The sequence below is a fragment of the Thalassophryne amazonica genome, chromosome 18 (assembly GCF_902500255.1).
Source record: "Thalassophryne amazonica chromosome 18, fThaAma1.1, whole genome shotgun sequence".
NCBI lineage: Eukaryota > Metazoa > Chordata > Actinopteri > Batrachoidiformes > Batrachoididae > Thalassophryne > Thalassophryne amazonica.
This window is the reverse complement of record NC_047120.1, coordinates 39,346,179-39,374,008: the sequence shown is the minus strand read 5'-3', so window position 1 is coordinate 39,374,008 and position 27,830 is coordinate 39,346,179. Positions and strand designations below refer to the sequence as shown.

The 27,830-nt window shown below is 41.0% G+C and overlaps 2 protein-coding genes across 10 annotated transcripts in view; one reads left to right on the top strand and one right to left on the bottom strand.

Moving 5' to 3' along the window:
• The window catches only part of tanc2b (tetratricopeptide repeat, ankyrin repeat and coiled-coil containing 2b), a 381,104-nt gene extending 369,148 nt beyond the window's left edge, over positions 1-11,956 (top strand). For all 9 annotated transcript variants that reach the window (XM_034193361.1, XM_034193366.1, XM_034193364.1 and 6 more), the window contains 5 exons: positions 2,379-2,511; positions 5,842-5,933; positions 6,582-6,728; positions 6,963-7,063; positions 7,174-11,956. In XM_034193361.1, the coding sequence (XP_034049252.1) occupies positions 2,379-2,511; positions 5,842-5,933; positions 6,582-6,728; positions 6,963-7,063; positions 7,174-9,244 (2,544 nt within the window). In that variant the 3' untranslated portion in view covers positions 9,245-11,956. The remainder of the gene's footprint in view (positions 1-2,378; positions 2,512-5,841; positions 5,934-6,581; positions 6,729-6,962; positions 7,064-7,173) is intronic.
• Positions 11,957-13,497: 1,541 nt separating this feature from the next.
• Positions 13,498-27,562, bottom strand: g6pc3 (glucose 6 phosphatase, catalytic, 3). The gene is made up of 6 exons (XM_034193370.1): positions 27,245-27,562; positions 26,825-26,931; positions 26,654-26,744; positions 14,657-14,775; positions 14,395-14,536; positions 13,498-14,316 (listed from the first exon to the last, which is right to left on the bottom strand). Exons 1-6 carry the CDS (start codon positions 27,460-27,462, stop codon positions 13,974-13,976), a joined length of 1,020 nt encoding a protein of 339 aa, XP_034049261.1. The 5' UTR covers positions 27,463-27,562; the 3' UTR covers positions 13,498-13,973.
• Between the last annotated feature and the right edge of the window lie 268 nt (positions 27,563-27,830).

Below are 27,830 nucleotides of genomic sequence, written 5' to 3'. Positions count from 1 at the left end.
GGACCTTCAAAGCAGCAGAAATATTTCTGTACCCTAACTCCAGATTTGTGCCTTGAGACGATCCTGTCTCGGACGGCTACAGAGAATTCCTTTGACTTCGTGCTTGGTTTGTGCTCTAACATGCACTGTCAACTGTGGACCTTATATGTAGACAGGTGTGTGTCTTTCCAAATCATGTCCAATCAACTGAATTTACTCCAGATGGACTCCAGTTAAGCTGTAGAAACATCTCAAGGATGATCAGTGGAAACGGTATGCACCTGAGCTTAATTAGGAGTAGGGGTGGTATTGATAAGATTTTATCTATCAATGCCATTATCAATTCCGGTTATCGAGCCAGTTCCTTATCGATTCTTTTATCAATATCTCCTGTGAATTTTCTGTGTACTAAAAGTAGGCTTTACAGGTTTTCTATGTCAACGTTTTTATCGAGTCTAAAAGTAAATAAGTATGAAATTGGTCACTGGATCCTTGATCTCTGGACATCAGTAGAAATAAACAAAATCTGTAGTTTTTGTCAAAAGCATTTCCTTTCAGATATTAATGACAGAAATGTAACTCCATACCTCTGAGCTGAGCTCAGCCGGCTGCGCTGCACTCATGATGTAATTCATAAAACACGGACGACGTCTCATTTTGTGAGAAAAAAAATGTTTTAGTTTGTTGTCTGTATTACAACATTTGGAAAGAGGTGTCATTTGATTTAAATGGCGATTCGCTTTGACGTTATTAATTCCGACCGGACTCTATCTTTCTAACCTGACTTGGCAGACAGCGGCACAGCGTTTGGAGCTGTGCGAATGGAATAGAGGATGATTCTCATTTCTTGCCCGCAGCAAGACAAAAATCCCAGTTAGTGACTTTAATCCATACAAAAGTGACTCACGATTGACATATTTTAATGGCTTTGAGAGGGGTTAAGAAGCAGACCTGCCGCTTCTGAAAAGCAGCAAGGCAGAGAACCAACAAAGCAGTGGGTCTGAGCACTACTTCGTTCTGCTGCTGCAGAAGTGGCTGATTACAGACCCGCTGCAGTTTTCCAGATAAACACCCACAAAAACAACGGCCGCTGTGAAGGACCGATAAGGGAATCTTTAAGCAAAAAGGCTATTGATGTCGGTGGATCGAATAATTTCTTAATGATTTTTGAAAAGAACCGATTCTCAATACCCAACCTTAATTCTGAGCTCCATGACAAAGGCTGTGAATACTTATGTACATGTGATTTCTTATGGTTTTTTTATGCATTTGCAAAAATCAAAAAAAAAAAATTTTTCACATTGTCATTATGGGGTGTTGTGTATAGAATTTTGAGGGGAAAAAAGAATTTCATCCATTTTGGAATAAGGCTATAACAAGAAAATGTGAAACCGTGAAGCGTTGTGAATACTTTCCAGATGCACCGTGTGATAAAAGCTTTGACCAGGAACCCCCACTCTTATTTTATTTCAGCGTGAGGTCAGGGAATAACTAGTGATCATCTGTTTCTGCACATCTGTCCTTCCAGCTGCCATGTCACAGACACATTTCACTTCAAAATCCTGTAATTATCCGAATGAAAGGTGAAATAATCGGGTCACACTAAGGTTACGTCTGTATGAGCAGTGAGGAGAAGGCATCATTCATGGGAGAGTTTTTTTTTTTTTTTTTTTTTTTTTCTTCTTGGTGACACATCCATCCATTTTAAGGGTCATGGGCTGCTGCAACTTATCCCAGCAATCATTGGGTGAGATGAGGGTGCACACCCAGTGCAGGCCACCAGTCTGTCACAGGGCCGCCACATATAGACTGACACATTCACCCTTGAACACACCTCTTCAGTCAGTTCAGAGTCACCATTTCATAAACTCTAGAAATTTGTTGTTTGATGCCCCTCCCCACTTTTTAAAACCATAGTTGAGATGTTTTAAAAAAAATCCTTTTTTCCATCACAATCTTTGACATATTTTGTTGATTCCTTGCATTTCCGTGGATCCCATGACATTGTCATGACATTGTCCAGCTTGACATCACTGGAAGGTTTTCTGGAAGTGCCTCAGTTGTGCTAAAGTTCTCCATATGTACTGCTCTATCTGTAGTTTTGCTGTGGTTAATTTTGTGCGCATTGCCAGGTCCACGCCCGCTGCTTTACGTTGTCAAACCACTCACTAGACCACTGTTGTGGGAAACTGTGATCTTCACACTTTGGTGTTTACCAGTTATGTTCTGTGAATTTCCAGGGTGTATTTCTGTGATACTGAAAACAATCTTAGGCACATTAAATGCACCACATTTTTTCCATAACCCTGTCCAGTTTTGGTTACTGTAATAATACTTCTGCTCTTGCAGACTTGCTGTTCTTTCTGCATTTCCTCAGCCTTTTGTTTTGGTCCTTGTAGGTGCAGTTCCTGGTTGACCACGGTGCCATGATAGAGCACGTAGACTACAGCGGGATGCGTCCTCTCGACAGAGCAGTGGGCTGCAGAAACACGTCTGTGGTGGTCGCCCTTCTCAAGAAAGGAGCCAAGATAGGTAATAGTGGCGCAAGGATCGGAAGTGTCCACTGGCGGCTAACGCACAAAAAAAAACTTCTTCTAGATGTGGCGCTATTGTCCTGTAGCGTGGTAACAGAAAGTCATATGAAATTTGACGTTTTTTTGCGGTATAAAAGATGTTCTATGTTGGAGGGGTCTGTTAAACCGCTCTGTACGGCTTTGTGTGGTCCGCCTCCCACTCCTGCACCGCGCTGCTTCTCTCCAGCTATTTATGGCTCTGATGTACGTTTCTTTTCCTTGTACTACTGCTGCGTTGTTTTGCCTCTCTCCCTCTCTGTCGTGGTCTTTCAGTGGCTCTCTATCGCTCACCGTTTCTGTCCCAATCACATCCCTTCTCTCTGTCCTCTGCCGTTGCTCAGAGACAGGTTGTTATTAGCGCATGTGGTTGGGTTTTTTGTTTTTCATTTTTTTGCTGAGGCACTTATCGCCGCTTCTCACTCCTGCTTTTTTGTGTTCCTTTTCTCACTTATCCTCCTCCTCCTCCACCAACATCATCTCTCTCTCTGTCTCTCTCCCTCCCTCCCGCTCTCTCTCTCAACATTCCTCTGTTTCTTTCTTCTTGCACCTACACACTCCCACAACCCTGTTTTCTCTGGTAATTCTGCACCTCCTGCTCTGCCATCCCTCGTTCACCACCCCCTCCACCCCTCCATTGCTTTCTATTCCCCCCCCTCCGGCACCAGGATGTCAGACGCTGCCCAGTCGGCCCCGAGGTAAAGCCGAGGCTGTCGACTTCTCACCCCACCAGGCATTTTGACAGCTCTATCTCCTCTTTCTGTGTTGTCTGTGTCATCCTAAGTGTCGGCAGGCCAGCTTAGCTTCCAAAACCTTCTGAAACTGACAAATAAAAACATCCAAGCAGTTATTAGCACTGACAGTGACGCAGTCGGGATTACCTAGAGGTAGACGCAAAAGTTATTAACAGCAGCATGCCCAGCCTCCGGCCTGTGAAATTGTATCAAGGTGTTAACCTCTCATCTCCCAGATGCATGACAGAAGCTCTCAGTAATGTTTGCGTGGTCCTGATTTGACACACATGCATGCATTTGTAATCGATTTGTACCTCCCCACCACAGACTGAGGTGATAATCTATTGTGCTGTTCATCTTCTAGATGTTTCTTCAGTGTGAGCTCGGTCGAGCAGCAACATTCCTACCTCAGTAAACCGCGATCCACCACCTCCAACTCACAACCTGTTGAGCTGCTAAGCCCCTTCCACATGTGGACGCCTGAACAGAACAGAACAGGGCGGCCTCGTGCACGGCTGTGCTGTGACTAACCCGTGCACGTGTGTGGGATAGTAACTGCAAGAGTCTGAGTGTATTGTACCAATTTGCACGTAGCATTGAACCAGTTACATCGCTGCACTAATTTGGTTTTCCTCAACTGATTTCATGAACTACTGAGAAAAATCCTGAAGCTGATGTTTTTTTTTTTTTGTTCTTGTTTTTTAAAGAAACCCTTAAAGATGCTGCAAAAATCATGAAAAACTTCTAGATAGCGGTTAAGCATGAACTATGAAAGAATTAAAAACACATATGTTGTTAAACCTGAGTTAGTTTAGTTTTGGTGAACAATCCTGTTACTTGACAAAATCTTTAAAATAATATTTACTTGTAATGGTGGAAGCATTCATTGGATTGGAAACGGAAAGAAATTAAGTATTATTATTATTATATTTGTTTCGACAAAATTCTAGCAACATTAGATTGTTGGTATTGTTATTATTATCATTGATGAATTAACACTTTAAATTACTAATTTGGTCGTTTGCTGAAACAAACATTTATACACAAACGCTGTGATGCTTCAGACCTTTGCACTGAGCTCAAATGGGCCTCAAACCTTTTTTTAAAGCGAGATGCTGCTTAATAGTTATGAATAAACATACAGTAAATAATTAAAATGTGTGGCCATGTTTCACTTTTAAAATGCAGTGTTTTCTAATGTGATTTTTAAGAACATCTGAGTGGATTTAGTCAGGTTTTTGTCATTTTATTGTTGGCTGGGAATCCGGCAAACCTCAGTCTCTTACGTATGTATCATGCAATACAAATATGAAGTATTTTATACTCATATTTGTTTTTCTTATTTTTGAAAAGGAGGATAGTAGCTTGAAAACTTGCTCTTTTTAAAAAAAAAAATTGAACAAAAAACCTCCACATTTGATAAAGATTGTGAGTCATACATGTGAGAAATATTAAAAGGTTTGCAGGGAGAGAAGAAACAAAAACTAACATTTGTCTCTTATTTTGGGAATGTTTGGACATTTCAAATTTGATTTTCTGTTGACACACTGATGAAAAAATCAAACTCAGAATTCAGAGAAAAGTTTCTGCATTTTCTTTTATCAGTTGATATAAAATGGTAAAAAAGTAAAAAGCTGTCAACAATTGAACACGGTGTTATGCATCTCACACACACACACCTTGATATTATGTATGTTTTGTCTCTGGAGACACTTGCAACCTTCCTGGTATCCCATTAATGTGCACATTTTCTGTAACGTCTCAGCCAGTCTCAGGAACGTCCCCTGACCAGCGTGCACATGTGAAAGGGGCTTCATGTTATCATTTCTGCTTGCTTCTGTGGGTCAGTGTATATGTACATGTCTCCTGATCATCTTGTGGTGTGTGTGTCTATATATGTAAGGCTCATTGCACCACGGACAGACGCAGATGCACCACTTTCAGGAATTGTTTGATTTATTTCAGTCTCAAACCAGTCTGCACAGACACGGGGTTCTTTCCTAGTTATTGATTACTGTTGTCCTGCTTTTCTGCATTCCTGACCCATTACAGCAGAGAGAAAATGTAGTGCAAGACCAGACTATGTGATTGTGTGTTTTTTTTTTTTTTCTGTCCATCTGGTCAGCCTGGATCAAATCGTATTTGCAGTTAATAGTTACGCCCGATTTGCTTTTAATCAGCTTTATCAGTGGTGTGGCGTTGGAGAACATCCAAAAACAGTAAACCTGCACAAATGCACTTATTCTGCCTTCAAACTGCCAGCTGTACTAAAGTATTATCAAATAATATTTGACCCAGGTCTGACGTCCTGTAGTGTTCCCGCAGCGAGCTCACAGTGTTCTCAAGGTGTCAGCACGAGTTTTTGTTATTTTGTTTTTTGTAATCTTTTTTCAGCAGTGGCTGCCTGCCTTTTCTCCTCCATTCCTCATTTTTTGCTGCTGTTCTCATCCGTGTAATACTGTTGATGCGTGTTAACGTGACTCCCAGTCGTTCCTCGCTGCAGGTTTTCTGTGCAACCACCTCACCAACTCTTTTCATTTTCCGTTTGTGCTACCCAGGTCCAGCCACGTGGGCCATGGCCACCTCCAAACCCGACATCATGATCATCTTACTCAGCAAACTGATCGAGGAGGGAGACAGTTTTTACAAGGTCAGACAGCAGCCCCTGTAGTGTGCAGCTCGGCTTTCACTGTAGAATTTAACAGACTTCTGTCCACCTGGTAGCTGGGTGGTGATTTCTGGATGGATGATGAAAATTAGGAGCAGGTGTTTATGTCTATGTTGACCGACTTAAAGTTGGTGGAAGTAAATTTACTGGATGCTAGTGGGTCCATGAATGGTTTTCAAAGTTGCCTGAAAAGCCAATTTGCTAACGAAAAAGTTACCTTTGTTATCTGTTATCCTGATTAGCTGAACTGTGACCACTGCTCATGGATGGTGTTGTCTCTGCTTTGGTGAAATTTGGTTGATGGTACCAAGTCGGATGTTCAGGGATGGTTTTTATCCCTGGGTCCCCACTTGTTATTACAACCTCAAGGCACAAGCTAATTTGAGAATTATCCTAAAATATTAGGATGAATCAGAGGTGGGACGAAGTCACTCTCAAGTCATCAATCTGCAAGTCCCAAGTCAAGTCTCAAGTCAGCTTGCAAACACTTGGTGGTGACTTGATGGTGACTACGTCTCACCTCCGGGATGAATGTATCTTTATGTCTAGAGCTGTGGCTTTTTGTATGAGCTTTTTTATTTTAGAGTGAAGAGATGATATCCACACTTTCGTTTGTGTTTTGTCCAACAGAAGGGGAAAGTGAAGGAGGCAGCCCAGCGTTACCAGTGTGCTCTAAAAAAGTTCCCCCGCGAAGGCTTCAGTGAGGACCTCAAGACTTTTAGAGAACTCAAAGTGTCGCTCTTCCTTAACCTGTCCCGTTGTCGGAGGAAAATGAATGTAAGTCAGATGACAAACAGTTACATATAAATAACTAAGAAAAAATTTAAAAAGTAGTCAGTGTTTTACTAATTTGAACTTTATATGTGGTTCAGTACTGGAGCGTGTCGTGTCCCTTTGCATGGTTCAGTCGTAGTTTAACCTTATGTAGACAGACTGTCGTGCCTTTCTTTCTTTCTTCTTTCTGGAACAGTGAGTCCGTGCCTTCAGTATACTTTTTCTTAATGTTTCCAGGACTTTGGGATGGCTGAGGAATTCGCTACAAAGGCACTTGAACTGAAACCAAAATCCTATGAAGCATATTATGCCAGGGCACGCGCCAAGCGTAGCAGCAGGTACTCACCTGTAATTACCTACAGGCAGTGTTTGTTCAGTGATGTGTATCGCTGGACATGTTAGCAAACGAGTCTTTTACCCCAAAATAAACACTTTCTCTTTTTGCCAGACAATTTCACGAAGCCTTAGAGGACCTCAATGAAGCCATAAAACAGTGCCCGAACAACCGAGAGATCCAGCGGCTACTGCAGAGGGTGGAGGAGGAGTGTCACCAGCTCAGCCAGGAGGAGCATCAGCAGCAGGATCTGGAACTGGAGCCCCCTCCCTCCCCTCCTCCTACACCTCCCCCAGAAGAGGAGGACTCCCTGTTCCTATCAATGCCTCTTCCCCCTCCCCCAGAGCCCCGACTGGAGGACATGGAGCCTGTTCAGGACCTGTTTGAGGATGAGGACTACCTGGAACAGGAGCTGGAGGCCATGTCAATGGGTTTACCCCCACCTGAGTCTCTTAGTAATCCTGCCAGCCTCCCCATCATTCAGAGCCCACCACTCTCCCCTACTCATCCAGATCAGATCTACTTAGCTGGAGGTTCACCCATGGGCCAACCGTATGAATATCATCCCACCTCCTCTTCCATGTCCTCTCCTACCCGTGGGTCATACCAGCCTACATCGCCCTCCCTCTCCCCAACACATCAGAACTCCCACTACCGTCATAGCCCACCCCATACCTCCCCGGTACATCAGCCGTCCTATCGCTTCAGCCCACCACCTTTGGGTAGTGGTGGACAAGGGATGGATCACCAAAGCCCACCGCCTTCCCCTTTGCGCCGCGCTGCTCAGTACAGAGCCAGTCCACCAGTTGAAAGTGTTTGCCTGTACCGGTCCCAATCTGGCTCCCCTGTGCGTTACCAAACAGAGCAGCTGCCTGGTCGACCCAAGTCTCCCCTGTCAAAGATGAGTAGCCAGCGTTCATTCCAGCTGAGCTCACAACCCTCTCTCTCCGCCCAGCACCACCAAGCCCAAGGTCTTCGTCTTCAGCCTTCTATAGCCCAAATAGTACGCACAAACCAGCCCAGCAACATGATGAGCAACAGCAGCTATGGTGGTCAAATGAGCCACCCCATCAGTAGTCGCTACCAAGGGGGTTCAGTAGATGTAGAGAGCCGTCTGGTTTACCAGCCCTCCCTAGATGGACGATCCATGCCCCAGGTCCAGGCCAGCCTCAGTGCTGGGGCCCTCTGTCAGCACGGCGGCCGAGGAGGGGTTATGGAGTCTGGCCTTTTGAAGGATGAGCTACCCCAGCGCCCCTCCTCTGCCTACCGCGCCAGCAGTGGGGGTCCAGGTGGTATCCGTTACAGCCAGACTCCTCAGATAAGTCGCAGCCAGTCAGCTGCCTATTACCCAGTGTCTGAGCATGTACTGGAGCGTGCCAATGCCATGCCCCCATGCCAGCTGGGGTCCCCTGAGATCCCACATATGGTGAGACGCCCTGTCAGTGCCAATACTACTGAGATGAAGCCACATGTACCCACTCCCCGGCCTCTCATCCATTCTCAGAGTGTAGGTCTCCGCTTCTCCCCATCGAGCAACAATATCTCCACTGGATCCACCTCAAATTTGGCGCCAGGCTTTAGGCCTTCTTCTTCCATTCAACAGATGGAAATCCCCCTGCAAGCCACTTATGAGCGCACCTGTGACGATATTTCTCCTATTTCTCCATCTCAAGGTGGAGGGGGGCTGTATCAAGGTGAGACTACCCGTTCTAGGAACACACCTTTCATGGGCATCATAGACAAGACAGCGCGGACTCAGCAGTACCTGCATCAGCCACCACGATCCAGAGGCATGACATCCATGGATTCTGCCATCAGCCCCACCTCACCTGGCCAGCTGGTCCAACAAGGTTCAACCTACAGTCCTCCCACCTCACTGGGTAATATCGCCTACTACAACAAGACCAACAACGCCCAAAATGGACACCTATTGGAGGAAGACTACTACTCACAAACCCAGCCCCCCTCTCTTGGAAAGCTGTCAAATGGCTCCCGTGGCAGTGGGGACATCCTGGAACGGGTCAGCCAGGTGCCCACTTACACGGATGTGAAGGTCGCAAGGACTCTGCCTGTGGCACAGGCTTACCAGGACAACATATACCGCCAGCTCTCTCGTGACTCCCGGACCCAAGGCCCCACCTCCCCCATCAAACCAAAGAGACCCTTTGTGGAGTCAAATGTGTGATGACCTGACTGTGATTGGTGGGCTTACTGAGCTTGCTAGTGGGAGTGAAAGGAGAAAATAATTGAGCTCAACAGCAGATGCTGCTGATGCTTGTGTATGTGACATGAATGAACTCGTGAAAGAACTCAGTTCCATGCAGCCGCCACTCATGCTTTGGGGTATTAAACATTCTTACATGAGAAACACAACTAACAAAGAGAAGCGATTATTTCACCGTCATATTCTGCACACAGGTAGGCTAATAGGAGGGTTTTCATCTTGTACTAAAATGAAGACCAATGCACTTACAAAATGTGTGGCACAACATTCCCACAAGCGAACACAGCAGGTGGGACTGTAAGCGTGAATGTGCTAATCTTTGGACTGTACTTTTGAACTACGTATCCATCTTCTGTTCTTTCAAAGTGTGCTCTTAACCAAGGTTGCTAGTAGGCTCTATTCTATGTAATACAATACTATATGTTCAATACTGTACATTGCTCAGAAAATACAAATGACTCAACAACTCAGTACTTAGAGGAAAATGACAATATTTATAATTAAGTTATATATTGTACATAGAGATAAAACAGAACATAGTTTGCATTTGAATTGTATTCTGTTAACTTTGCCTTTGTGCCCCACTGCTAGTTATGTGGACGTGGAAGACCAAACTTGGCAAGGAAAGAGGGACACTGACCAACTTTGAATGATATAATTACCTCCGTTGTGTCAAAAAAATAAAACTTTCCTCATGGTGTAATGTAAGAAATTGCTTTTTTATGCTGCAGTCTGGGGCTCTCAATCATCAGGACGCCATTTCAAAGGAATTAAGTATTTGACTGCATACAGACCGAAATCTTACTAAAACTATGACACGTGTCAAATACATATCCAGTTATTGGGCACAGTTTTGACAGTCCGTTAATGCTTTCACTGATATTTGTTGATGACACCATTTTGCAAACCACTTGCTTAAGTTTACTGAGGTTTAGGTACATGATGATGTATTTATTTTAGTACCTTTACTGTATTATCACAGACCTCATAGTATGCCTTAGTGTGAACTTTAACTGCCAAAAACGCTGCAATCATAACCCTGTTTTAACATATGGAACAATATGGATAACAACATGGAACAGTTCATTGACCTGGGCTAGCGCTACTATTAGCCACGTAACCAAATGCTAAGAGAAATACCTTGATGGCTAAAAGAATTTGGCTGCTTTTAGCCATAGTGGCTAAATACAATTTTGATGTTCATAGGTACCAATCATTGGGATAGCGTTATTAAAAATTTTGGTATAAGAATTTGGCTCTTAATTACGTGTCACATTTGTACCTCTCCAATACATTTGGCCACACTGGCTAAGAATTAAAATATCATAGTGCTAGCCCAGATTGACCTTGTTAAACACTGTACAATCTCATGTTTGTTTGTTTTTTAAACCTCTCAAAGCTTATTTTGAGATGTTGTGTTCCCCCATAAATTAGACTCAGTACAATATATTTGTTTTAAAATTTAATGTTTGGCTATTAGAATGGTAACCATCCTTGAGCTTTATGATGACAGTTTATTTTTTAATTATTTTTGAGCATCAAAGATCAGTTTTGTCCTTCCTCCATAAATATACAGTATGTTACTAAAAACAGTACATTTTGCGTTGCTACTTTTTGACATTTCTTTGTACCTGTGCTACATTTTTTTTCACACCAGTTCTACACTAAAAAATGGTGCACTTTATGTATCTTGTGTACTTGTTACAACTGAATCAGGAGATGGTGGATTTGTGGATACCAGACTATTAAAACACTATTAGATTTACAAATTAGCAGCGGGAAGAGCAAACATTAAATTGGTGACGATTTATTGACTTTCTTGCACAATTGTACATATTGGCTCAAATTCTCAACTCAGTCCAGTTCGGGTTCCTCAGTAAAGGTGATCTGCATCAAAAAGCTTTTGGATTTAAATGTTCTGCGAAATAAAAAGTCCTGTATAGTCATGGACGTCAAATACAACAGGGTTGAAAATAAATAAAATCTACTGCACCAGAAGGTTTCATGGCTGTGAAAGAAAGCATCATGGTTTTTTGTACACGTGGACAGTTATAGATAATTTATCTATCATTTTATTATTACCACTCTCACACAATGAGACTAGAAGAGACGGTTCTTCTCAACTGTCTGTCGGTTAGACCTGCTGTCATAGATCCCCAGAAAAAAAGGTGTAAACTGTATGATACTTAATTTAAACAAGATTTCTAAGTTGAAGATACTTGAGGGTGTATGATTTCAAGCTGTGTGTGTGTGTGTTTGCTGTAAATAGTCTGATGCATGTTCTCTCCTTTCCATGAGCTCAAGCAGAAACCTATAGCAGTGTCCTGATTCTGGTGTGCGATATGACTGGATACAGGATTAAGATGAGAAGACTGCGATCCTGGGCTATCCTTACAGTTTTATTTTATTAATTTTTTTAAATACCCCCCATCAGCCTCACCAGACAAAAGTGCAAATCTCAAGGGTCTTTTTTTTTTCTTTCATGTATTTTGCTTGCTGAGCAGAGTTCAAATGTCTGTAAATGTGAGCTTTCAGATCGCTGTGATAAAACGTTTAATTAAAAACAATAAAAAATAATGTGTTTTTATCTCATGATAACTGATTGTAATCTGTACAGTCAGACCTATGTACAGGGGGGAGAAAAATAACTTTATAAATGGTTACCAACTGAAACACACCCTGCATGTCAGTCATTTATTTAATATCCACACATATTTTCTACAGCGCAGATGACTTTGGCCCACAGAACATAACACCAGTGAGTAAACTGCACGTGCGCGCACACACACACACACACACACAGAGCCTACATAAGTAAACTGATCATTTTTCATCTTTAAAGGTCCACTGCCACTCAAAGATTTGGACACACCTTTTACCGTTTTAATATAACTCACACTTTAAAATAATACTCAAGCACTCACAAACAAAAACCTTATTTAAGAACTTTAATATAGAAAGTTTGTGGTTTACTATTTTCAGAAAACATTCAAGAATTTGTTAAAATTTCAATTCTGTAAGGAGATTAATATAGAAATACTGATACAAGAAAATAGTCCATTTGTATCATTACAAGCAAGCAAACTTTGGAATAATACATTCAATCTTCAAGTCCAAACTTATTGCTAGTGGTGTACGCAATTTTTTTTTTTTTTTTTTTTTAAATGGGGCAAAATTAAGTAATTTATCTTTGCAAATTCTATAAAACTTGTGAATAAAGTGTATTTGGGATGGGGGTAAATTTAATCACATTTAAACCATCGTTTCATGACAATGTTCTCAAGAAAATAATTAAATTTGCAATTTAGTAATGCATTTGTTTTTTGATAAAATAGAAATTAAACTGTTGCATTTGGTTTCTGTTAGTGTTTGCAGATTTGAAATTAGATTTTCTCTTGAGAAAATGCTGAAGGCTAAAAAGCACACTGGTCAAAATTTGGAATGCTTGAAATTTTTTGCACAGTCATGTGTGCTCATCTTCAACCGCTTACTCCTGTTAAGGGCTGCGGGGGGCTGGAGCCTCTCCCAGCAGTCATAGGGTGTGAGGTGGGGTACAGGGCCACATACAGACAAACACTCACACCTACGGACAATTAAGAGACCTAACCTGCATGTCTTTGGATGTGGGAGGAAGCCGGAGCACCTGGAGGAAACCAACGCAAACACAGGGACAACATGCAAACGCCACACAGAAATGCCACAGGTGGGAATCAAACCCATGACTTTGCTGTGCAACAACAGTGCTAACCACTAAGCCACCTTGCTGCTGTGTTGCAAGCAATCACAAAAAGATATAGTTCCACATTAATTTTAATTTGCAATCAAAATACATTCAATCTTCTATGTCCACACAACTACCAGTGTACATAACATTTTTAAGGTGATAAAATTTATATATTTCATGTGGGCTCATGCAAATTCTATAAAACATGAAAAAGTGTGTTGTTGGGGGAGGGTGGATCTAATCAGGTTTTAACCATATTATTACTGAACGCTGCCTTGAAAATGAGTTGATATTTTGTAAGTGATTTGTTTCTTCATAAAATAGAAACTAAACTCATTTGGTTTCTGACTGAACATTTGCAGATTTCTAATTACATTTTCTCTTAATACAGTGCTGAAGACAAAAAACAAATTTTTCAAAATGTGAATTACTTGAATGTTTTTATCCAGTACTTTGTGTGTTTAATATTGAACAACAATTTAATACCGAATAAGTTTGACAAAAACAAAGCTTTATTTTATAACATTAACAGTTCAGTTGTACTTGCATCATTCATTACTTTTTGAATGTTGCCGAACTGGTCCCACTTTAATTTGAAGTAAAAATTCAAAATGATACCTCATAACCTTTACAAATTATGCCACTGTTTGAGATATGTGCACTTCAGAAGTGCACGTTTTCCAGCTAGAAGCTTCATGTTTCAGCTCAGAAACTTGTACAAATTCAGTAACTATTACAATTACTGACAATCGACATATTTACATATTACTGCAAGTATTTAATATCAACATTTTATGCCCCAATCCCAAATTCAACATCATTTTCACACAGAAAAATAAAAATGAGATTGCTGACTGAAAACAGGTTAAAAAAAAAAGTGATGAAGAATAATAAGATTATTTACATCTTTATAGTGCAGAAACTAAAGTGTGCAGTGAAAGTTCATGGAGTCCTGAAACACACGTTCTAGTCATTCTTCTTTTTCGGCATCAGAAAATGTATCAGACCGGGCACAAACACCATGACCACCTGTGGCACTAAGGCAAATTTGACAAAGAACAGGAAGTAGAACAGACCCTGTGGACTGACTGGCAAAGGCAGGCGGTTAATGTGGTACAGACCCATTGAAGAAAAGGCCACGCACAAAGCCCGCGGTGCCCAAGGCAGAGTCCAACCGCCAGGCTTCCAATACTGACTCAGTCCCAAACCCAGAAGGGCCCCGCAGTCTCTGTTCAGAGAAGAGAAAGGGACTGTGTCCAACCGAATCCACTCAGCATGAGAGCACCATTTCTGCGCCAATGCCACAGACCTACAGACAGAAAACAATACTTCAGCTTTCGTCAACGAAGTGACCGGACACGATCACCAGCAAAGTACAGACACTCACCAGGACAGATCGATTCCCAGTTGTTGAAGGGCAGCGTACAGTGACAAGGCCCCAAGCAGCAGGCCCATGCTGCAGCTAAAGAAGAACAGCAGGGGGCGACCTTCTGGCACTCTCTGTTTCAGGACAATCCCCAGAATGAAACCTGACAGAAACAGCTCAGTGAGTGAAAATCTGCAGTGTGAAACTAAATGGCTGTTCTCACATCTCAACTTTTACTGCTCGTGTGAAGTGTTTCAGTTTCTACATGAAGCTGTGTTCAGACCTGTAAAGGAGCCAGCGACGACCTGGTGAGGGAAGTGGGCGAGGATAAAAACTCTGGACAGTCCGATTGCCACCAGCATCGCCACATAGACGAGGAAAGGAGCAGCTGCCAACAGCACACTAGACACAGATCAAAAAGAATCCCTGAAATAAATTCAAATCTACGTCTGTCATTACCTACAACAACTGGCAAGTGGCGATCTGACTCAGGTTTATCCTTTATCTCTTTAAATTGCAGCATAAATTTGCATTGTTATCCCTCAGTGGTGGGCACAGTTCCGATAATCCAATAACAGATAATTATCGAAAGATAATGTTTTCATTATCGGATTATCTTTTTACATAACTTTAAAAACCATTATCGGACTAATTATCTTCCAATACATTTTTGTCCGATAACTTTTAGACCGACATAGTAAACAAAGATGAACAGTGACAAACACTTTTAAAATCAGTTGAGCACCTACCTGTTAAAGTAGACCTGCACTGAAATAAATGCAGTCAGATCTTTGGACCAAAAAATGACATATTTACACATAAGATCCTTCTGAATGTAGTAAATCTGCAAGCCCAGATCTGTCATTCAACGGAGAAATCTTCATTTAAAAATGACAAATTTACAGCTAAAATTTAGCCCTCCGCAAAACTGTACTGCACATCCGGGACGCTGCCGAGACGTCAGAGAGAAGATCCTATCCCAGCATGCATTGCGCTCGCCAACTGTAATTTGTGGATTTACGTCAGTTTGCATCTGCACCTTTTTCTTGTCTTATACGGAAGGATCTACTTTTTTCAAACTTCATATTGTCTTGCGGCACGTTTGGTGAGTACACATTTCTTTTATTTGTGCTTGAAAATTATTTTGGGGGACTTTTTCATATGCCCGTTTGATTGAGTGGTGTCGCATTGAAAATCTACTGTCTTTCGCCTCCGGTGTTACCATCGCGGGGTACGGAGGCGGGACCTGCAAAGAATCCAAGTCATTAAAAAGATATAAACCTCTCTCAGCGGCCACGGAGCTCTGCGCCTCCAATTACCGAGACGTGCGGCGCTGCGGAAAGTCTGTCCTTGCAGCAACAGGTGTCACCGGCCGCTCCACATCAAAACAGCGAGCGTAGTCTCTGGACTTTTGCCAAGTTGGCTGCACCTCCATTCAGTAGACAAGGAAGTGGTGCCGGCTGCACAGCAGACACGGGGGTGGTGTGAGTGGCCCGCTTCAGCGTTTACCGAGCACGCAGACTCAGTAAGCACAGCGGAGGCAGAGAGAGCGAGGCGTCAGGGAAGAACGTCGCCCGCTGTCGATGTCGCCGCTGATCTGAGCATGCAGAGCTGTATCTCACATTCTTTGCTGCTTACTTTTGGATGTTGAAACCAGGATGTGTATAACAGTAACATTACTAACAGATAAAATCAATTTCAATGCGGGATCGGACTGAAGGTGGGAGCGTTCCGTCTTCTGCCGGACGTCACTGCAATGACCCGGATGTACAAACAGTTTTCGCTGAGGGACAAATTTTAGCTGCAAATTTGTCATTTTTAAATGAAGATTTCTCCGCTGAATTACAAATTTGGGCTTGCAGATTTACTTTACTGCATTCATAAGGGTCTTATAAATACATATCAGCTATTTCTTTCTGAGATCTGACCACATTTATTTCAATGCAGGTCTACTTTAAAAGTTTCCTAACAGATGGATAGTTCTACCCTCTGCAAACAGAAGAGAGCTGCTTCCAGAAGAAACCACTCTATCCTCTACAGGCAAGAAAGAACTGATCTCACAAAAAAAAAAAAATAATAATTTCCTTTAACACCATACTAATCACCCAAGTCATCCAGAGGCACACATTTTAACTTATGGTTCAAATTTTAACCAAACTAATTTTGGACAAGTTATTTAAAATTACTGTCATGTCTGACGTTTTATAAAGTGAAAATATCAGATATATGTTTTAGTTTTAAAGTAATGTGCTAATTTTAAGGTTTTAGTGAGCACATGCTGTGCCCAGCAGTGCATTATGGGAAGGATAGTCTAATCTCAGTATGTTCACGACAGGACAAATGCATTTCAGACACTCTGTTCAGGCTCTACAGACAGTAGCATTAAACTCTAGTGCCTAAAACTCTCATGAATATATTCTCTGGGTTTATAGACATTATTGTATTTGCATTTGTTAAATTCCACGCATCTTAAATGTAGTAGACACAGATTATCTGGGATTTTGTTTTGGCACGTTTTTCAGGCCTCTACTGCGATCTACTGGCCAGTAGTGTTCATGGCAGTATTCGCCCTAAGTACTAAGCGTCTGACCACCAGTAGATGGCAGTGTTCTATTTATTTTGACCCTGGTTATATCAGATGGTTGTCAAATCAACTTTTTGGCTTTGCAAATGGCTTTTTTTTTTTTTTTTTTTACAAATTAAGTTTAAAAACAAAACAATAACAAAAAAATAACATTACAAGACAGCTCTGCAGTGTTTGCATAGGCACACTGCGAGCGGTTGGATGCTTGTAGCCCCTCAGCAGCACGATACCCTCACGACGGCTGACCAGAACAATATCAAACAGGTTTGATTTTCATTCAACCATACGATCGGCGATCAGGAGGTGGTCGTCAGATGTTAAACACAGCTTGTTACTCCATGTACACTACACGATGCAGGACACGCGATTAACCTGAAACTCGGTCCAAAAAATTCTTGCACGAATGAAAAATCATCTGAAAAAGGGCCAAAACTCGCACAGTGTAAAGCCAACATTTATGTGTCAAGACATTATTGAGTGCACATTTTACAACATCATCAAACGTGCACACGGCACTAATAAAATGAGCGTACAAAACATTTTGCGATGACACTTCCAGGGCTCCATAAAAATGCCTATTTTTACAAATAAAAATGGAATATTTTACAAAAGCACATTTATCTGTAAACACCAACACATGGCACATTAACGTGTTGGTTTACATAATGAATGACTGAACCAATCGGTGTTTAGCAGAGGCACTTTTACCCAGAATCCTTTGCGATCTGTCTGTGTTTGTTACAAAACCTCAGAAATAGTGCATTATTCAACATTAAAAGATATGTTATATTTTAACTTTGTACAAATGACAGAATTGACATTAATGGAGTTATTCTACTGGTATTAATGTGATTTATAAATCAAAAACATAAGTCAGCATGACTTTATTTTCCAAGACCTCCGCCTGACCGGAGTGTTGTGATTGATAGAGAGCTGGCTTTATGGCTGAGTGCCTCTGTGCTGGAAGCTGTGCAGTAAACAAGAGCTTCCAGCAGGGGCAGGATGTTCAAAGACAAAAGCGTGGCCTCATTGTTTGGGTCTGTTGTCACTTTTAATATTACTAGAAGCTATTGTGGCGTTAAAACTCAGATTCAGTTTGTTAATAGTTACAAATGTACCAGAGACAATATTGGAATTTATCAGTTATCTGTAACTTCTGATACATTTTTGGGTGGTTTATTGCTCTATCTTTATCAAAGATAACTTTTCAGTTATCTGATTATCTGTTATCGAAGTTAATTTTTTGGTTATCTGTGCCCACCACTGTTATCCCTACTGGCATCACAAAGATCAGCTTTAGACTAAAGAATTCTAACCGCCCCCTGATGGCTGTAAACGGTAATGGCAGTCAGTCAATATTAAGTTGGCTGATGTATGCGCTCTGATCCACACTTACATGTGCTTACACCGACTTCTGCCTTGACTGTCTTGTCGCAGCAGAAACTCATCAGACCTGCCAACATGTCTCCATATATCAACTGTCAAACATTCCTGTCCTCAGCTGACATGGTTGGCACCCAGATTGAGCCACATTCAAAGCCACTTGAATCTGATGCTTGCTTTTTACTTCAACAGACCCTCTTGGCCACACCCACATGGCTCAATGCATTGAGTCTCTGCTATGTGATTGGCTGATCAGATATTAGCTTTAATGAGCAGTAGAACAACGGTATGTAATAATGTAGCCAATCAGTGTATCTTCTGCTTTTATCATTTTTCAGTGTGTGTTTTAAAACATTTTCAAGTAGTGTTATCAGCTACGTTGCGAAGTACAAACAGGTCATTGTGATGTCTGTCCTTGCCTCTCTGCAGTGATGTCATCAAAACAAATGCAAACAACAACACAAAAGAGCAAATTCAATCAAACTTGGTGGATAAACTCTGTGGACTGTCCTCTCACAACACAGGTCATCTTAAGGTCTAAGATCAAATCAGAGGCCATCACCAAAAACACTTTTATGACCATATCTCAAGAACTACATGAAATATTGACAACAATCCCAAATTTTAAACACCCACAGTGCCAAAAATACAAGTAACTGCTTTGTTGACCATAGTATTGCCCAAAAACACAAAGCTGCTATCAAAGCAACCTGGGCTTCCATAAGATCTCAGCAGCACCACAGGCTGCAATGATGTAGTAATTACTAATTACTACCAATTACTGAGTGCATAAATGAGCACTTTTCAAAAGTACATTTTTGTATTATAAATCCTTCTCTGGATTTACCTTATGAAATATTCTAATATTTTGAGATAGCATCCCCCCAATCCACATACACTTTATTTGGAGCTATAGACCATAATTGTGAAAATAAAAAAATGCTTGAAGCAATTTGTATGCAATGATTCTACAATACAGTACAACTCACCTAAACCGTCATCATATAAACCGGATATTCACACTCACCGGACAAAAGCAAAAGTCCCAATGTTTTTGAATGGTTTTCCATGTCATAAAGCTCATATATAATAGATTTTGTATAATGGATTTTTGCTTAAATTGAACACAATGTCCCGTCCGATCGCAATACATATCCGTTAAAAATCCCTCATGTGTACCAGACAGATCAGTCTGGGTGTGCCCAGTAACAGAGGTGAATTTGAAGATTTGAAGAAAGTGGTTACCATATTTCCATGATTAAAAGCCTGGCCATTTATTTTTTTTCAAACCGTGCACAGTCACGGAACCTAAACGAGGCAGGGTGTAATTCAAGGCTGGTGATTATTAACAAAATGTTGCTTGTTGCCTGCATTGTAATATGGAGTTAGGTTTCACACATACCCTTGGGTCTGACGAACCAAACCACTTCAGATCAGAGTCCTGCTGTGTGGCTCTCCGGAGCCTGATATGCTCCTGCTAAACAACACACACCACAAAGGACTGTGATTTGTCACTTTTCCGGCTTCTTTGACCGTCATATTTTAAAAGTTTTTGCAGTATGCCTGCCCATTATATATCCATCATGGATCAAATACATTTGGCAGAAAACTCCGCAAATATGACCAACTTCACAACACAGAGTCAGAAAAAGATGCTCAAATGAGCCGCAATTCATGGAGGAAATTGTACGTACCATACCATTGGTTTGGAGATTGATGATTATATAAAGAAGTGAACCTTACTGAGGGACAAATTAATCCAGAAAAAGCCACTGTTCCTGCAGTAAATTGCATAAAGACACAACTGACAACTTTAAAAGGGTCACACGCACGTCAGCGTCATTGCATGGCCACGGAGTTGTAGAAGCATAACTTAGGATTTAGGATTTTAAGGTACCATGCCACAGTGTATTTAGAAAAGAGTAACTCAACCAAATGTAATCTTTTTAATGCACATTGCACATAATATCTGGCGCTTATTTAAGGCAGACGTTTACTTTTTTCAGATGCAGTTTTGACCTGGTCATTAAATGAGGCAGGTCCTGATTCAAGGTCAGGCTTTTAATCAAGGAAATACGAGGTCTATTAGAAAAGTATCCGACCTTATTTTTTTCAAAAACCATATGGATTTGAATCACATGTGATTACATCAGACATGCTTGAACCCTCGTGGGCATGCAAGAGTTTTTTCACGCCTGTCGGTTACGTCATTCGCCTGTGGGCAGTCTTTGAGTGAGGAGTCGCCCACCCTCTCGTCGATTTTTTCATTGTTTAGAATGGCTCAGAGACTGCTGCTTTGTTTGATCAAAATTTTTTCAAAACTGTAAGGCACAACTGAGTGGACACCATTCGATAAATTCAGCTGGTTTTCGGTAAAAATTTTAATGGCTGATGAGAGATTTTGGTCTGGTAGTGTCGCCGTAAGGACAGCCCACGGCGCCTGATGGCGATCTGCGCTTCGAGGCGGCAGCGTCTCGCCTTTCAAGTTGAAAACTTCCACATTTCAGGCTCTGTTGACCCAGTAAGTTGTCAGAGAACAGAGAACTTTCAGAAGAAGTCGGCATGAGGAGTTTATTCGGACATTCCATTGTTAACGGACATTTTGTAATGAAAGAACGTGCGGGCAGAGTCGCATGTCGGGCCGGACCCGACCGCGGGGGGTCGCGACAGGAAAAACACCTCCGTTGGAAACCTTAACGGGCAAGTTGGAACATGCCCAAGCTGTTAAACAATTTCTCAGTTACTCACTTGTTGAAAGCCATCAAAAGCCGCCTGAATTTTACAAATGGTTTTCAACACGGAGGTGTTTTTCCTGTTGCGGCGCACACAGATTCGCCGAGTCGTCACGGAAATGAGCAGCGTGTGAAACAAAGGAATTCAGCCGAGAGGGCGGGACCACATCTCACTCAAGGCCTGCCCACAGGGAAATGACGTCACCGACACGCGTGAAAAAACTCACGCATGCGCACGAGGGTTCAAGCATGATTGGTGTAATCGCACGTCATTCAAATCCATATAGTTAAAAAATAAATAAATAAAAGTGTCGGTTTCTTATCTAATAGACCTCGTATGTAAGCGTAACTGGTGCTGGGAATTCCCCGTAGATCGTTCGGCGTCTCCTGGCTGTAACTAATCCGCAGCAGTGGGTTTGGCTAACCAAAAAGTTAGCTTCAATACCCACTAATCCGCTATCTGAAAAGTTAACTTTTATAACAATAAACCAATAAAGTGAAAAAAAAAACAGCAGAAGCTACAGCTAACTGCTAATCTCTAACTTTTTGTATTGACTCCGGTACACTATCAGCTACTGACAAGCCAGTTTTGAGTTTAAACACCGCCGATGCTTCTGAATAGAATCAAAGGCAATCACAAACCCAACACAAACAATGTATCAGAGCTTCTGTCTTTGTGCGCCCTGCCCACTGCTTTAAGGAAGAGTCATTTAAATTCAACATATACTGCCCCAGATGTGAGGCAAAAGGCATAAAAAGCAAAGCAGGTTTGACTTCTGTTTTGATTTAAAAATCAAACTAATTCCGGGCAGAATTTTGGGTCAAAATCCATACAACACTGCAATCTACTGGATGGGAGTGTAAATACCATCCAACTGTCACACAGTTGCCATTCGGTGTGCTGAATCACACAGAATTTTCAGTTTTGCAAATGGCTTTTTTAACAAATGAAAAACAAATTACATATTTACAAACACACATTTATTTGTCAAAAACCCACACACACATTACAGTAACTTGTGTGTGGGTTTTCTACAAATAAACCAACCAACCAGTGATGAGGAAGCTGATTTTCTCATAATGCCTTTTGGCATCTGTGAGTTTTAAGGTTCAAACCTTTGGAATTAGCGCATTAATTTAAAACTAAAAGATATTTGTGATATTTTCAATTTGTAAAAATAACAGTTGACGTTAAAATCAATAAAACGGATGGAATTAGTTTGTTTTTTAAATCAAACAAAACTGTGACTGTCTAGCGTTGGGACCAGGAGGCAGAGCTGTGGTCTTATACACCTCTCTGCAGCTTCTCTCCCCCTGCCATCCCCCTATTACCCCATCCCCGTAGAGACGGTGCCTGCTCCCAGACCACCAATAACTAGCAAAAATCTATTTAAGCATAAAAATTCAAAAAGAAAAAATAATATAGCACCTTCAATTGCACCACAGACTAAAACAGTTAAATGTGGTCTATTAAACATTAGGTCTCTTTCTTCTAAGTCCCTGTTGGTAAATGATATAATAATTGATCAACGTATTGATTTATTCTGCCTAACAGAAACTTGGTTACAGCAGGATGAATATGTTAGTTTAAATGAGTCAACACCCCCGAGTCACACTAACTGTCAGAATGCTCGTAGCACGGGCCGGGGCGGAGGAATAGCAGCAATCTTCCATTCCAGCTTATTAATTAATCAAAAACCTAGACAGAGCTTTAATTCATTTGAAAGCTTGTCTCTTAGTCTTGTCCATCCAAATTGGAAGTCCCAAAAACCAGTTTTATTTGTTATTATCTATCGTCCACCTGGTCGTTACTGTGAGTTTCTCTGTGAATTTTCAGACCTTTTGTCTGACTTAGTGCTTAGCTCAGATAAGATAATTATAGTGGGCGATTTTAACATCCACACAGATGCTGAGAATGACAGCCTCAACACTGCATTTAATCTATTATTAGACTCTATCGGCTTTGCTCAAAAAGTAAATGAGTCCACCCACCACTTTAATCATATTTTAGATCTTGTTCTGACTTATGGTATGGAAATAGAAGACTTAACAGTATTCCCTGAAAACTCCCTTTTGTCTGATCATTTTTTAATAACATTTACATTTACCCTGATGGACTACCCTGCAGTGGGGAATAAGTTTCATTACACTAGAAGTCTTTCAGAAAGCGCTGTAACTAGGTTTAAGGATATGATTCCTTCTTTATGTTCTCTAATGTCATATACCAACACAGAGCAGAGTAGCTACCTAAACTCTGTAAGGGAGTTAGAGTATCTTGTCAATAGTTTTACATCCTCATTGAAGACAACTTTGGATGCTGTAGCTCCTCTGAAAAAGAGAGCTTTAAATCAGAAGTGTCTGACTCCGTGGTATAACTCACAAACTCGTAGCTTAAAGCAGATAACCCGTAAGTTGGAGAGGAAATGGCGTCTCACTAATTTAGAAGATCTTCACTTAGCCTGGAAAAAGAGTTTGTTGCTCTATAAGAAAGCCCTTCGTGAAGCTAGGACATCTTTCTACTCATCACTAATTGAAGAAAATAAGAACAACCCCAGGTTTCTTTTCAGCACTGTAGCCAGGCTGACAAAGAGTCAGAGCTCTATTGAGCTGAGTATTCCATTAACTTTAACTAGTAATGACTTCATGACTTTCTTTGCTAACAAAATTTTGACTATTAGAGAAAAAATTACTCATAACCATCCCAAAGATGTATCGTTATCTTTGGCTGCTTTCAGTGATGCCGGTATTTGGTTAGACTCTTTCTCTCCGATTGTTCTGTCTGAGTTATTTTCATTAGTTACTTCATCCAAACCATCAACATGCTTATTAGACCCCATTCCTGCCAGGCTGCTCAAGGAAGTCCTACCATTATTTAATGCTTCAATCTTAAATATGATCAATCTATCTTTGTTAGTTGGTTATGTACCACAGGCCTTTAAGGTGGCAGTAATTAAACCATTACTTAAAAAGCCATCACTTGACCCAGCTATCTTAGCTAATTATAGGCCAATCTCCAACCTTCCTTTTCTCTCAAAGATTCTTGAGAGGGTAGTTGTAAAACAGCTAACTGATCACCTGCAGAGGAATGGTCTATTTGAAGAGTTTCAGTCAGGTTTTAGAATTCATCATAGTACAGAAACAGCATTAGTGAAGGTTACAAATGATCTTCTTATGGCTTCGGACAGTGGACTTATCTCTGTGCTTGTTCTGTTGGACCTCAGTGCTGCTTTTGATACTGTTGACCATAAAATTTTATTACAGAGATTAGAGCATGTCATAGGTATTAAAGGCATTGCGCTGCGGTGGTTTGAATCATATTTGTCTAATAGATTACAGTTTGTTCATGTAAATGGGGAATCTTCTTCACAGACTAAAGTTAATTATGGAGTTCCACAAGGTTCTGTGCTAGGACCAATTTTATTCACTTTATACATGCTTCCCTTGGGCAGTATTATTAGACGGTATTGCTTAAATTTTCATTGTTACGCAGATGATACCCAGCTTTATCTATCCATGAAGCCAGAGGATACGCACCAATTAGCTAAACTGCAGGATTGTCTTACAGACATAAAGACATGGATGACCTCTAATTTCCTGCTTTTAAACTCAGATAAAACTGAAGTTATTGTACTTGGCCCCACAAATCTTAGAAGCATGGTGTCTAACCAGATCGTTACTCTGGATGGCATTTCCCTGATCTCTAGTAATACTGTGAGAAATCTTGGAGTTATTTTTGATCAGGATATGTCATTCAAAGCGCATATTAAACAAATATGTAGGACTGCCTTTTTGCATTTACGCAATATCTCTAAAATCAGAAAGGTCTTGTCTCAGAGTGATGCTGAAAAACTAATTCATGCATTTATTTCCTCTAGGCTGGACTATTGTAATTCATTATTATCAGGTTGTCCTAAAAGTTCCCTAAAAAGCCTTCAGTTGGTTCAGAATGCTGCAGCTAGAGTACTGACGGGGACTAGCAGGAGAGAGCATATCTCACCCGTGTTGGCCTCCCTTCATTGGCTTCCTGTTAATGCTAGAATAGAATTTAAAATTCTTCTTCTTACTTATAAGGTTTTGAATAATCAGGTCCCATCTTATCTTAGGGACCTCGTAGTACCATATTACCCCATTAGAGCGCTTCGCTCTCAGACTGCGGGCTTACTTGTAGTTCCTAGGGTTTGTAAGAGTAGAATGGGAGGCAGAGCCTTCAGCTTTCAGGCTCCTCTCCTGTGGAACCAGCTCCCAATTCAGATCAGGGAGACAGATACCCTCTCTACTTTTAAGATTAGGCTTAAAACTTTCCTTTTCGCTAAGGCTTATAGTTAGGGCTGGATCGGGTGACCCTGGACCATCCCTTGGTTATGTTGCTTTAGACGTAGACTGTGTTTCATAATTATTGTATGGCCTTGCCTTGCAATGTGGAGCGCCTTGGGGCAACTGTTTGTTGTGATTTGGCGCTATACAAGAAAAAAGTTGATTGATTGATTGATCAAACCATAAGTCAACCTGCTTTGCTTTTTATGCGTTTTGCCACACTTCTGGGGCACTCTAAGTTGAATGTAAATTACTTTTTTTTTTCCTTGTAGCAGCTGGGCAGCCAGGTCCCTTCTGCTGGGGTAGGGTTGAGCTCAGCTCCTCACAGCTGCCTGACTGCTGCAAAACATATAACAGGCAGAAATTAACTTGTGATTTTAGGGTTTACAAACATTTTTGACTGTTTGGCTTTACTTACTATGTCAGCAAAAAAAATGTTAGTGGACTAAAAGTTAGCGAAACTAAATTTAGGAGAAGCTAATTGGTCCGTTGATGGTTTTCAAAGTTAGCTGAAAAGCTAATCCGCTAACAAAAAAGTTAACTTTGCTAATTAGCGGTTAGCGGAACTGTGCTACCACTGCTAATCCGTTACATACATATAACAGATTTTGTCCATTTTATACATACAACGGATTTCGATTATAATGGACAAATGTTGCTGGTCCACCTGAATCCATTATATGCAAGTTTTACTGTATATATGATTGGCACATAAGGTCAGGGACACAACTGTAATTTGATTTTTGGCTGTCAGTCCATCGTATTTTCACCAAATTTAAGTTCTCAAATGACTAAACAGTCTAAACTTTGCTGCACATTTGAGCAGCTTTTTTGGTCATCTAGTGGGCAATGTGAGCATTTCAGGGCTTCTGGTACTTTTCCTACTTGAATCCCAAAATGTAGTATTAAAAAAAGATCTTAATAAATGTCAGAATTTATTTATTTATGCATGCAAAGCTTTGACCTCACAATATTAATGTTTGAGCTTTAGATTTTGAGTTTTGTGGTTGTTGAGTTTTATTACGTGGAAGGTTTTGCAGTATGGACAGACAGGACAGAAAGCACAAAGTTGTGAATGCCTGACATAAATTATGGAACTTTTTCATGATATTCTAATTTTTTGGATGCACCTGATATTTGAAGCTGGTGAAGTTTAACTAGATGACACTTGCACATTTATCTATAAGATATACTTTGTTTAAAAACCTTGTTAAATTTTGTTTTGTAAATACCACATTTCCCACACGTGTATCAGGGGTCAGACTACCTGCGAGTCCGGGAATACACAAATGACCCCAGGGAGGACACCACCACCCACCAGACTGCGGCAGTCACCATGGAGTGTCCTGATGGGCTGCCTGACACACACACACATTACAGTCAAGAAAAAATTACAACAAATAACACTGATGGCTCTCTCCCTCTGAGCACTGCTCACCTGGACCGGTTTCACAGGTGGAAACAAACTGGTGAACTTTAGGTGGGTTTTTGCCAAACAAATGAGATTCTCCAATCCACCAGTAAGGCCTTTCTCCAAATAACAACCTGGAGAAAATCATTGAGGAGAAACACAACACAGAAGAAAATCCACTTTATTTTAGGCCAGGGAGTTTTTTCAATAAAGGTTCTGCTTTTTGTTTCACGTCGGACAGTTTACACAGTGGGACTGTGTTCGTTGGCTATACCGGAAGTTGATTATCATTGAATAAAAAAAAATAAAAAAAAAAACTACGTTATAATGTAATAAACTGAGGCAATGTAACAGAAAATGAAGGTGCTAAAAACCGCTATATGTGGTGGAAAATGTTACACAAACACAAAAAAGTGACTGAAAAGACGTTCCAAAGGCATATTTTACCATTTAAAAACCAAGTTTAACCACTCGGATATGACAGCTACCCAAAGCACCGCCAGTCCAGTCCGTCTGCTGATAAAATATGTGAAAGGAAAGACGAGCAGGAACGCTGCTTTGGGGTCTCCGATGTGAGTCACCAAAAGCCACAGCTTTTCTTCCGTTTTAGTCTTCTCCTGTAGACTTTCAGCTATCCAAACGCCGTGTCTATAAACTGCTTCCATGACTTAAACTTTAAAGCGTTTCCGAAGGGGCAGAGATCGGTGAAAAGCAAAGGACAGACCACAGGTACGGACAGGATCCGGACACGTTTGGGAACCGGAAGGCAACACTGGTGTTATGGCCAATTCTGTGACACATTGAATCCTGTGACCTGGCTCCAACTGAAAATTGAGCGCGGTGCCCGTTGGGTAGTATATATTATAAAATATACAGCTGACATTTTTCAAGGGTGGTAATAAATGATGCAAGGTTTCCATAATGAGTTGGAATGGCGTGTGAGTTTTTAGAAGAAGAACGCAACCCTTTTATTTCCTATTAATTATGTCATTTTTATGTTAAATTACTGTCTTGATGTATTTATAAACTGGTT

Coding starts and splice junctions, on each gene's coding strand:
- g6pc3 (XM_034193370.1), bottom strand. CDS start 27,462: ATGGAAGCAGTTTATAGACACGGCGTTTGGATAGCTGAAAGTCTACAG. Junction 26,932..27,244: donor TTAAACTTGGTTTTTAAATG/GTAAAATATGCC, acceptor GATTTTCTCCAG/GTTGTTATTTGGAGAAAGGC. Junction 14,317..14,394: donor CTGGGAATCGATCTGTCCTG/GTGAGTGTCTGT, acceptor TTCTGTCTGTAG/GTCTGTGGCATTGGCGCAGA.